Source organism: Gracilinanus agilis, chromosome 1, assembly GCF_016433145.1.
Source record: "Gracilinanus agilis isolate LMUSP501 chromosome 1, AgileGrace, whole genome shotgun sequence".
Lineage (NCBI taxonomy): Eukaryota > Metazoa > Chordata > Mammalia > Didelphimorphia > Didelphidae > Gracilinanus > Gracilinanus agilis.
The window spans coordinates 607,219,381-607,232,108 of record NC_058130.1 but is presented as its reverse complement, the minus strand read 5'-3'; the positions used below and the strand labels follow the sequence as shown (position 1 = coordinate 607,232,108).

The 12,728-nt window shown below is 36.2% G+C and overlaps 1 protein-coding gene across 1 annotated transcript in view; it reads right to left on the bottom strand.

The window, feature by feature from the left end:
* The window catches only part of ELOVL2 (ELOVL fatty acid elongase 2), a 102,164-nt gene that overhangs the window by 18,810 nt on the left and 70,626 nt on the right, over positions 1 to 12,728 (bottom strand). The window contains exon 5 of the mRNA XM_044667746.1: positions 8,125 to 8,312. Coding sequence (XP_044523681.1) covers positions 8,125 to 8,312 — 188 coding nt within the window. The remainder of the gene's footprint in view (positions 1 to 8,124; positions 8,313 to 12,728) is intronic.

Below are 12,728 nucleotides of genomic sequence, written 5' to 3'. Positions count from 1 at the left end.
TTTAAGGTAGGAATTACATTTAATTTGTTTGTGGGTTTTTTGTTTTTGCTTTCCCTTGCAGCTATCTTTTTGAATGGCTGCTTCAACTTCTACAAATTTGACAGAAAATTCCTTCAAGACAATTCAATTCCTACCTGGTCCATGAAGAACCCAGCCCATGGTCATAGATGATATAACCATAGGTTTAAAACTAAAAGGGACTTTGGGGGTTGTCTAACTTAACTCCCTCATATGAGATGAGGAACCTGAGGTCAAAAGAGGCTAAGTAGCTTGCCCGAAGCTATGAAGCTTAAGGAGCAGATATACTCAAGTCCTCTAACTCCAAATGAAACGCTCTCCCCTATAGTGTAGGGAAAATCTAACTTCTCTGAATTTCTATAGCATTTATCTCTACTATTCATTTACATATATTTGAACCACTCATTTATTTTATATATATTATACACACATATATATATCTGTCTCATGTTTGCATATGTGCAAATATTCTGGACCTACAATTTTCTTAGTATAGGAAACTCCAAGTGAGAGAACTCCTCCAACTAGTCAATCAACAGACAAGCATTATTTACAAATTGACAGCTGTTCTGCAACTAAAGTTGGGACTCTGACGTTAAATAGCTTCTCTTGGAACAAACAGCCACTCTGTGTTAGAAGCAGGACTGGAGCTCAAAGCTTCCAGGCTCAAGACTGGTTCTGTCCACCACACCATCCTCTGGTGCTTCTTTGTACTTTATGTATTACTTGGTACAGTTGGTTTTCTTTTAATGTGTTTATCCTGTTTTCCAGACCAGACCAAATGGTCCTTGATGCCCAGGAGTTTGTATTATACTTCTTATATGTAGGATTTAGACCTATAGACCTTAAGGCACCTATCACAGAGTCTTGAATATAGTAGACCATCAGTTAAGTATAAGCTGGTTGATAGGACACTTTCTATTTTTACTTATAAATAATAGTCAATAGTCAGTAAATATTTCTTAAGTGCCTACTATATTCAAGGCACTGTGCTAAACTTTGGGGATACAAAGGAGCAAAAGACAGTCACTGCCTTCAGAAAGTTCATGTTCTAATAGGGAAAGACAATACTCAAAAGGAAACTGAAAAGAGAGATAGATGAATTCCTGCAGCTAGGGTGGGAAATGATGAAATGATTGTCCTGGGCATTCTCTCTGGGAGGAGTTCTCAGATATCCATCCTCCACCCTCTACACTCAGAGGGCAGCAGGGGTATCCAGAGGCAGGAGATACTGAGGAAGTAGGAATTTCAGAATTGATAATCATCTTGCAGGATGCTAAGCTTCCAGAGATCATGAAGCCCAAGAGAGTAGCAGGAGGCAGGCAGCAGGCAGGGAGACAGACGGAGACAGACAGAGGGCAGAGACAGACAGAGAAGCAGAAGTGAAGAGTCAATATATACTCAGAGTATTTTTTCCTTTACTTAAATCAGTGGTTCCCAAACTTTTTTGGCCTACTGTCCCCTTTCCAGAAAAAATATTACTTATCCCCCTGGAAATTAATTTTTAAAAAATTTTAATAGCAATTAATAGGAAAGATAAATGCACCTGTGGCCATCACCACCTCCCTGGATCGCTGCAGCACCCACCTGGGGGTGGTGATGCCCACTTTGGGAATCACTGACTTAAATCTACACAGCTGGTATACACACAGGCAAGAAGGATGCTAGAAGAAGAGAAAGGCTACATTTATCTTTGCAAAACTACCCAGCAACTTCATGACACAAAGGAAAAATTGCCATGGCAAAACAAATTAGGTTTTTCCTCATCCCTGACCTGCCCCAGATCATTTCCTATTCTGAGGCTGTGCACGGTCAGTCATGTCTACTAAATTGATTGCTGAGAAGGTTGATTTCCTTATGGAATAGTTGGGACACATAAGACACAACGTAGGTTGCTACAGCCAACCCTAGGCCATGGAGGCTAAGGCAAATATACAATGCATATTTGCAGGGAGAGGTACAGCAGGATTTCTCAGTCTAACAAATATTCAGCAAACCAGCCATAATGTACAAGGAACAGTGCCAGAAATGTGATAGAAGAAGAATGAGAATTAGCTTGCCTTCAGAAAGTCAATACTCTCATAGAAAGGTGATATGTACACAAATACAATATGAGTTAGGATATGCATCTGGGAAAGAGCAAAGAGCTCTTAGAAGGTGGCAAGAGAATAGGACACATTTAATATGTAAAGAATGGACTTTGGGACAGGATTACAAAAAGAAAAGACTCAAAGATTCGTGCTAGGGGCAGATAATGACTTCTAGCTTTGGGAACAGGCAAGACTCTTTGGAGAAGGTGGCATGTAGTAGGTCCAGCTGGAAAAGAGGAATTTTAACAGGTAAAGAAGTAGAAGGAGTGATTCTGGGCCTGTGCAAAGGCACTGAGCTCAGAAAGGGTAAGGAAGAGAATGAAGAACAGTTAGAAATCCATTTGGGACTGAAATTAGAATGCCTAAAAGGGAGTAAAGTAAATAAAGTCTGACAAGAGAAAATGGAGTTGGGGCAGATAGGTGGCTTAGTGGATTAAGATCCATGTCCAGAGATGGGAGGTCCTGGGTTCAAATTTAACTTACCTCAGACACTTACAAACTGTGTGACCCTGGGCAAGTCACTTAACCCCCATTGCCTAGCCCTTATCACTCTTCTGCCTTGGAGCCAATACTCAGTATTGATTCTAAGACAGAGTTTAAAAAAAAAAAAGGATAATGAAGTTAAAGTGTTGGGCAGAAGTTTTTAATCATTATTTAATGTTTATGGACCCTTTTCGAAGTCTGGTGAAGTGTACAGGTCCTTTGTGAGAATAATGTTTTTAAATGCATAATATAAAACATATAGGATTACAAAGGAAATTGATTACATTGAAATATAGTTAACAAAAATACTTTTTAAAAAAGTTCATAGAGCCCAGGTTAAGCACCCCTGGAGGAGAGGGACTAAGGTCAAGGAGTTTGTGTTTTATTTTGTAAACAATAGGGACCCAGTGAAGTTCTCTGAGCAGGGGAGTGGCATGATCAGATCCTTTTTAGGAGGACAACTTCGGCAAGAATGCTCAGGATAGTTTAGAGAGGAGAAAGCTTGGAAAGGAAACCAAGCAGGAGATGAATATTTTTTAGGAAGTGGTTTCTGTGAGCATACAAGGGTGAGACATTTGAAAGACGCTGGAGGCAGAATCCTCCAGACTTTACAGGTGTTTGAATATGAGAAGTAAGAGAAGAATAATCAAAGATGACATCATGGGAGATTGAATGGTAAGGAAGCAGGATGATGAGTGCCCCAACTACTCTTTTTAGAAATTTGGCAATGAGAGAAAAGAGAATGATAGCCAGAGAAGTTGCAGAATTAAGGGAAAATTTGAGAGGGAGTGGAGGGCTTGGGTTGACTGAGTAGCAGGTTTGTAGGATAAGGAGATGGAATTCATAGAACTAGGAACTACTGGATTAAAGATGAGAGCTAACATAACATTTATATAGATCAAATCTAGCTACAATGGTTATCAAAGAAGTAGGGGTGCTGGAAAAGTAGACTATTTACTATCTGGCAGTAGGAGGAAGAGTTTGTACTTAGACTAGATTTGTTTGCTAATTTCTTTTTATTATATTCTTGCTGCCTTTTTCAAAACAATAAGGCTAGCTTCAGTTTAAGCAGAGTTGATTATGTGTGAGAACTCAGAGTTAGAAGAATGTTCTATGCTCCATAAATTATACTCTCCATCTACTGATAAATGCCTGAAATTCCAATTAGAAATTCATTCCTTTGGCTTGAGATTTTTTATCTCAGTTCAAACATAAATTAAAAATACTGTTAACTGATTGGAAAACTAACATTTTAAATCCATTATCAATCATAATATCTTAGCATGAGAATGAGTTTTTTAGATTTTTCCTTAGTCAGTCAACAAGTATTTACTTGGCAGGCTTGAAGCATAGAACTAGAAATACAAATATAAGAAGAAAGATAGTCCCTGCCTTCTAGGAGTTTGCATTTTAATGAGGAAGACAACATATAAGTGGAAGCCAAAAAAGTGGGGAATTGGAGTATAAATGGAAGAAGGTACTTAATGTTGAGGCAAGGTAGAGGAGACTGGATTGCAGCTTGTTGGAAAAATGAAGAGATGGGACTTACTTTAAATGGAGGTTTGGGGAAGATCCTTCTAGAGGGAGAAGGAGCACTGAGAGTACTTCTGAGGTATGAATTCTAAGTTGAAGTGATCTTCCAAGATGAGGAATAGCCTGAGAACAGGTTTTAATAGGGAGGTACTAAAGGTGGCAGCAGGGAATGAAAAAGATGGAAAAGGGAGATCAACTCTACCTACTTCCCAAACAGAAGTAGGAACTTCTCTGCACTCAGTTTTGTTTTCTTGGCCCTGATTTTAGCAGAGGAATGACATGCCCCAGTGGGGTTCATTTAAGGCTTTCAGAAGAAGTTCTCCGTGGTTATCTATGTCAAATAACAAATGATTCTGTTGGCAGGACAACCAGTACTTGTTTTTGCTTTTGTAAAAAAAGCCCAAGCCTGGTGTTCTACAAAGGAATGGGAAGTGTGGGATGGGGGCAGCTAGAAAAGAGCTGGAATGTCTTCTTACACTTCCAGGGGTCAGTCTTTAGGCACAGAGATGCCATTGAGCCAGCCTCACAAAGTTGTGGGGAATGCTTTTCAAGGAAACACTAGGCTGCTGGAAAGCAAACCAAGCTAGCTCTGACTTGGTTATCTACGTTATTGGGAGGATGCCTGAGCAAAAAGAATTTAGAAGTTGCCGACCATCCTCATTTAAGATCCCCTAGTTTTACTTCTTTCTTTCCTACCTCTACATATCCAAATCAGCTAAGGAATAGGAAATTAGATACAATTCAGCATTTTCTCTACTCCTTCTTTTTTAAACAAGTGAGAATCAGTAGATAAACATAAAGTGGAAAGCAAAAAGGACAAGGGAAAGCTCCTGTTTACAGTGAACAAACTGAAGGATTAATTTCTAAACAATTATAACATTATCTGAATGAATGTACCAAAATTAATTGACCTAAAACAAATGTCAGAATCTCTACAAAATTCAAAGGATCGTGGATATCTCAGCTGTTGCTCCCTTTTTTTGGATTTCAAACTGAGGGATTGAAGAATGATTTGTATTATTGATAATCTCAATGACTAATTCCAGCTCTAAAAAAGTATTCATTAGAATATTCTTTTTTTATTCCTTCAGTAAAGTTTTATTTTTTCCCAATTACATGTAAAAACAACTTTTTGGCACACATTTTATAATATTTTGAGTTCTAAGTTGTCCCTTCTTCTCCTTTCCCTTCCTTCTCCCTGAGACAGTAAGTAATTTGATATTGGTTTATACATGTGTTTTTATACAAAATATATTTCTATATGTGTCACATTGTGGAAGAATATACATATAAAATAAAGTGAAAAGTGGCTTACTTTGATCTGTATCCAGATTTCCATTAGTTATTTCTCTGTAGGTGTATAGCATTTTTTCATTGTGACATTAGAATATGTGGTATGGTTGGAAGAGCACTGTACTTGGAGACAGGAAAGATCTAGGTTTGGATTCTACCTCTGAGATTTACTAGCTATGACCATGGGCAAATCCTTTGATTTTCGAAGCAGTCATGACTAAAATGCTGGGCCTGGAGTCAGGAAGTTGTTGTTCATGTTCATGTTATTCATAATACTTTCAGATATGTCCAACTCTTTGTGACACCTTTTGGGGTTTTCAAGGCAGAGATACTGGAGTAGTTTGCCATTTCCTTCTCTTGATCATTTTATAGATAAGGATACTAATGCAAACAAGGCTAAGTAACTTGCCCAGGTCACACAGCTACTAAATATCTGAGGCTAGATTTGAACTCAGGAAGATGAATCTCTCTATCCACTTAAGTACCACTTAACTGCTTTGGAGTCCAGAAGACCTGAATTAAATTGGTCTTAAGTGCTTGGTTGTTCAGCACTGAGCAAATCATTTCACCTCTGCCTCAATTTCCTCAAACATAAAATGGGGATAATAATAGCACCAATTTCCCTAGGTTGTTGGGAGCATTAAAATGATACAGTATTTGTAAAGTGCTTAATGTAGTTCCTGACACATAGTGGATATTTAATAAAAGCTTGTTTCCTTCCTTTCTGGGCATGACTTTTTTCTATCCATTGAATGGAATTGGTGCTATATGTAGTAGTTACTTTTCGGGATTATTATGAGAATGAAATTAAAACATTTGAAATGTACAGTGCTTTATAATCACTAAAGATCAATATAAGTATCAACTATTGTTATCATCATCATCATTAAGAAACATCATAAAGTATTAGAATTGAAAATAACCTCAGAGACCAATTTGCATAATCCCAACATTTTACAGTAAGGAATCTCAAATCCAGAAATTTGAACTCAAAGTCATACAGTCAGTGATCCAAGACCAGAATTTAGGCCTTTTTAACTACCAAGTAATCATCCTTTCCACTGTACTGTCTGATTTCCTTTCTATTTGTCTTGAATTTTGCTGAATCTTTTATTGTTTGGTTAATGCCTTTTATTTTTATGATACAGACATTTTTCCCTTGAACACTTTCTTCTCACAAAGAGAAGCATTTAGGCAAAAACAACAGCAAAGGAACAGTATTGGGTACTGTATGCCATATTCCACATCCATTGTCTCCAAACCAGACAGAAATTGTATTTCATCATCAGTTTCCTGGGAACTAGATTGGAAAATGTGTGTGTTTGCACACACACATATATAAATATTACATATATGCCGCATATATCTTCCTAAACAAATTGTACCAGCTGGAAAATAATCCTTTAAACACAAGAAGTGTAGAAAAATTCTGATAGTTGCTGGAGACAAGTTTCTAAAAGTAGCCATCAAAGCTAACATGAGCCTAAAATATATTAATATTAATTCGCTAATTCATTCACTCAACAGATGGTAGCAAGCTAAAGCAATATTTCCACTACACATTATTTGAGTCCTTCTTGCTCTCTTCTATCTGCTCTACATTTTAAGAGGGGCATGGAGAACTTTGGGAAGAACAACAAAAATTGTTAAAGGTTTTAAAACAGAGCTTATGAGAACAGGTTCAGACTGTCAGAATTTCTTCATCTATAAAGAAGCCTAAGTCTTTAGGTTATTAAAAGCTCTGAAACTCCCTAGCTATGTGATTCTGAGCAAGTTAACTTCTACTTCTCTGGGGTTTAATTTACATCATTTTCAAAATAAAGGTGATAGTTGTTTTAAATTCAAATAGAAATGGAGGTTGGACCCCTGGAGCAGCAGGATGACTTAGAAAACGGCAAATTAGCATTATCTGTGTTTTATTATATTTTTATTTGTTTTGTTAAATACTTCCCAATTATATTTTAATCTGGTTCAGGCTGCATTTGGGAATGCTATGGACTGTGTGTGTGGCTAAGGCATCATGTTGGACACCTCCAGACTAGATCGCTAGTGTCTCTTCCAACTCTAACATTTTATAGTTCTACCAATCCATCATATTTCATAGAATCTTAAGAATTGGAAAGGAGTATGATGACTGGTTATTCAGTATCCATTTTTAGAACGTGCCCCCCCCAGTGCAAAGAAACCCACTACTTGATAAGCCCATCCCATTTTTAGGAAATTGTCCCTCATAACAAATATAAATTTGCTCTTTTTTGCAACTTTTGCACATTGCTCCTAGCTCTTCCATCCAGAATCTAACAAAGCAAATCTAATCTTTCTTCCACACAATGGTTCTTTAAAAACTGCCCTCATGACTTTTACGAAATCTTCTCAGTTGGCAACCTGTTTTGATTAAGATGTGAACAAAAGAAAATGGATCTAAATTGCTACGGGAGAAATATAACATTAGGATGAGAAGGATTTCCTGAGGGGGACTTATTAAAAACAAGAAACTACTCAGATATTCAAGAATACCACTTAGAACCATCTTGGATACTACCTGAGCAATTCTACCAGAAGGCAGGAGGCTAGATTATAAATGGCTTCTAGATATTACTGTATTCTTAAATTGTCAGTAAGTGATATTCCATGTGTTAAATGCTTGCTATATGCCAGGTACTGTACTAATCTCTAGAATTATAGCTTTGATTGAATGAAAACTTACCTCTACAAGCATATATAGAGAGAGTAATGTGATTCCAAGATTATAGAAAATGAGGATACCCCTGAGAGAAAGTGCAGGCCTGTTCTTCATATACTTGTTACCCAACCATATGGAAAGTAGATATGTTACAGTAAGGAAAAAAGTAGGAAGGTAGGAGTCCAACATGAGCCATCCTCTGACCCGAGCATCTGAAAAGAAACATACACAGTGAGATTACTGAGTAAGACTGTTAAATAGGATTTGTTGAATTTGATATTCCCTATTTGGAATGCTGTAAAAATTCAGCTGGAGGAATACTAAGGTCAAAGATATGGGAAAAAAATTAAATGATCTTTAAAAGCCAGTTTCAATGTCTCAAACATATCAGTTTAAGTGCACTGAAATGATATACTCTTTAAAGTAAGAAACAAATTAATGCTCACATCGTAATGATATTGTATGTTTTTAGTCTTTCTTTTCCTTTAGAAAGTTTAATGGAGAAAATTTTTGTTTGCAAAGCACATTACAAATATTTTTAATTTTTTAAAATGTATTGATAAATTTTAAATTATTGTTTCCTGACATTTTATAATCCATGTCTTCTCCCTGTATCCTCTTCCTCTCTCCCTGAGATGGCAGGTAATATGATATGTGTGCTACCATGTAATACATTATTTCCATGTTTGTCAGACTGTGAAAGAAGACACATATTGATTATACAAGAAAAAAATATCATGAAGGAGATAGTAAAAAATGTCATACTTTGATCTGTACTCAGACTCTATCAATTTTTTCTATAGTGGTGGATAGCTTTATTCATCATGAGTCTTTTGGAGTAGTCTTGGATCCTTGAATTGCTAATAATAGTTAAGCTATTAACAGTTGATCATTGTACACAATTTCTGTTTTTATGTATAGTGTTCCCCTGGTTCTGCTCACTTCACTTTGCATAACTTTATATAAGTCTTTCCAGGTTTTTTAAATGATCATCCTGTTCGTCATTTCTTATAGCACATTAGTATTCTATTACAATCATAACTAGTTCAGTCATTCCCCAACTGATGGACATCCCTTCGGTTTCCAATTCTTTACCAACACAAAAAGAGCTGTCATAAATATCTTTGTATAAGTATGTCATTTCCTCTCTATCTTTGATCTCTTTGACCTAGTAGTGCCAAGTTGCTCTCCAGAATGAATATATCAATTCAGGGCTCTACCAACAATATATTATGTTCCATTTTCCCCACATGCCCTCCAACATTTGTCACTTTCATTTTCTGTCATATTAACCAATCTGATAGGTATGAGTTGTTTTCATTTGCATTTCTCTAATTAATAGTCATTTGGAACATTTTTTCATATGACTAAAGATGAATTATATTTCTTCATCTGAGAACTGCCTGTTTATATTTTTTGACAATTTATGAAATGAGGAATAACTTGAAATCTTAAAATTTTGACTCAGTTCTCTATATATTTGAGAAATGGGGCCTTTGTTAGAGATACTTGCTATAAAATTTCCCCCCAGTTAAGTTATCCGTCTTATGTCTCCTAATGTTTTCTATGTCTTCTCCAGTCACAAATTCTTCAGGTTTGCCAAATATTAGTTAGTGTGTGTTCATTGCCTAACCTATTCTACTGGCCCACTACTTTATTTCTCAGCCAGTATGATTTTTTTTATTATTGCCTATTTATAATTCAGTTTGAGATCTGCAATAGCTATGCCACCTTCCTCCTGTATGCTTGCAACAATTATGTAACAGTAAATAATGCAAATCTTATATCCCCATTCTAGAGACAAAGAAACTGAGGCTCTAAGAGGTTAGTGACTTCCCCTGGGAGCCAGTTTTCAAATTCAGATCTCTGGTGTTTCTTACAGTTAAAAGTTAATATGTGCTAAGTACTGAAAACTGATGATAACATAGTAAAGAAGGAGAGTTGAATATTTAGTTTTTGATGAAAAAGATGCAGGATGATTAGCCCCCAAATTAGCCCAGTCTCTCAAAAGAAGTACCATTTACTATGGCACATCTATAGTGAAAGCTTTCTCGCCTGACATTTAAATAAAAGCACCACAACAGGTAAGAGAAGCAAAACTGCATGAGGAAACTTTTTTTTTAAAATTTGCAGCCATTTATGTGCATAAAACATTTTAAATAAAAACCACAACACAAGTCAAAACCTATATTTTTAAGGATACAAAATCTATATTTTAAGGATACCTGCTTAAATATTTAATGCAACTAATAATGTATATCTTTTAAAAATGTTTCAAGTGTCATTTTTTCTCTGATCATAATTTCTTATACTTTTATATTCGTTTGATACATATTTATTAAGGAGCACTGTGTTAGGTGCAGAAATAATATGCCTATGAAGAAGAAATAATAACCTATGAAGCTTACAGGACATATAACTCAAAGCACAACACTTCGCATTATAAGAAAATAGATTTCTATTAATTAAAAAAAGAATGGGAGTAGGAAGATTTTTCAGGAGATTATTGCAGTAGTAGAGAAGAATGTTAATGAAGGTTTGTTATTAGGGTGGTGGACAATTCTATTTTCATAAAGAAATGCACGAGATATTTCAGTGGAATTGGCAGGATTTGGCAACTGATTGCATATGAGAGTAAGAGAAGAAATAAGATTCAAAGATAACCCCAGATGGAGCCAAATTTGGCAGAGAAGGTACATAGACCTACCTGATCTCTACCAAATTACCCTCCCCAAATTATGATATATAACACCCCAAAATGAATGTTAGAGCAGCAAAACCCACAAAAAGACAAGGTGAAGTAATTTTTTAGCACAAAACAACTTGGAAGGCCACTATAAGGAATTTAGTGCATCAGGCTGAAGGTAGTGCACAAAGTAGCACCCGGAGGCAGGTCCCACCATGGCACAAGGCCTTGAGTGCAGCAGATGCAGCAGCAAAGGCTTCAAGAGCTCTCAGACAGAGAAGGTAAGGTGGAGGAAATAACTGTTCAAAGGAGATTACAGCTGAATATGATGGGATGATATAAAAAATTAAATTAAGGCAAGAGAAAGAGAAATGTGTTGGGAGAAGGAGGAAGGGAAAAATAGAATGAGGTAAGATTATTGCATGTAAAAAAGCATGAAAGAGCTTTTACAGTGGAGGGGAAGATGGGGGCAGTGGGGAAGGGAGCATGTGAACTGTACTCGCATCAGAATTGGCTCAATGAGGGAAGAACATACATGATTGATTAGATATAGAAAGCTATCTTACACTATAGGCAAGTAGGAGGGAAGGAAATAAGAGAAGCGATATGTGAAAAGAGGGCAAATTCGTGGAGGTGGAGCTCAGAAACAAGATGGAAAGTAATATGCAGTAATCATAATGGTGCAAATTTTTATAAGTCTCTCTAATAAAAGCCTCATTTCTCAAATACATAGAGAAATGAGTCAAATATATAAGAATACAAGTCATTGCCCAAATGATAAATGGTCAGAGGATATGAATAAGCAGTTCTCAAAGTAATTAAAATTCTCTATAGTCATACAAAAAAATGCTCTAAACCACTATTAATTTGAAAATGCAAACTAAAACAACTAGAGGTGCCACAACCCCACACCTAACATATTAGCTAATTTGGCAGAAAAGGAGAATGACAAAACTTGGAGGGGATGTGGGAAAATTGAGATACTGATGCACTGTTGTGGGAGTTGTGAAATTATTCAATCACTCAGCACAGCAATTTGGACCTATGCCCAAAGGGCTATATAACACTACATAACCAGAAATACCATTAAATTAGATTTGTATCTGAAAGGGATAAAAAGGGGGTGAGAAAGACCTGTATGAACAAAAATATTTAAATCAGCTCTTTTCACAGGGGCTAAGAATTGGAAAGTATGAGGATATCCATCGATTGGGTAATGTCTAAGTAAGTTATAGTTTAAGATTATAATAGACTGCTATTGTGCTGTAAGAAATGATGAGTAAGAGGAGCTCAGAAAAACCTGAAAAGTCTTCCATGAACTGAAGCAGAGTGAAATAAGCAGAACCAGAACATTTTACACACTGTACAATGATCTGAAACAGTCCCAAAGGACTCATAATAAAAAAAATGCCATCTACTCCCAGAAAAGACCTGATGGAGTCTGAATCCAGACTAAAGCAAGCTTTTCCCACTTTAAGTTTATCATTTGAATTTCCTTCTATAAAAGGATTAATATGGAAAAATGTTTTACATGATAGCACATGTAGAATCTTTATGAGATTGCTTACCATATCAATGGGGGGAGGTGTAGGTAACGATAGGAAGAGAGAGAGAGAATTTGAGACTCAATATTCCTTGAAAAATGCTGGAAACTGCTTTTACATGTAATTGGGGAAAATATAAAATTAAATTTAAAATTAAAAAACAAAACAAAACAACAATAATGCTACAGGACGCAGCTAGGTGGCTCAGTGGATAGAGAACCAGGACTAGAGATGGGAGAACCTGAGTTCAAATCTAGCCTCAGACACTTCTTAGCTATGTGACTCTGGGCAAATCACTTAACCCCCATTGTTCACATCTTACCATTCTTCTGCCTTACAATTAATATATAGTATTCATTCTAAGATGGAAGGTAAGAGTTAAAAAAAAAAAGATAACC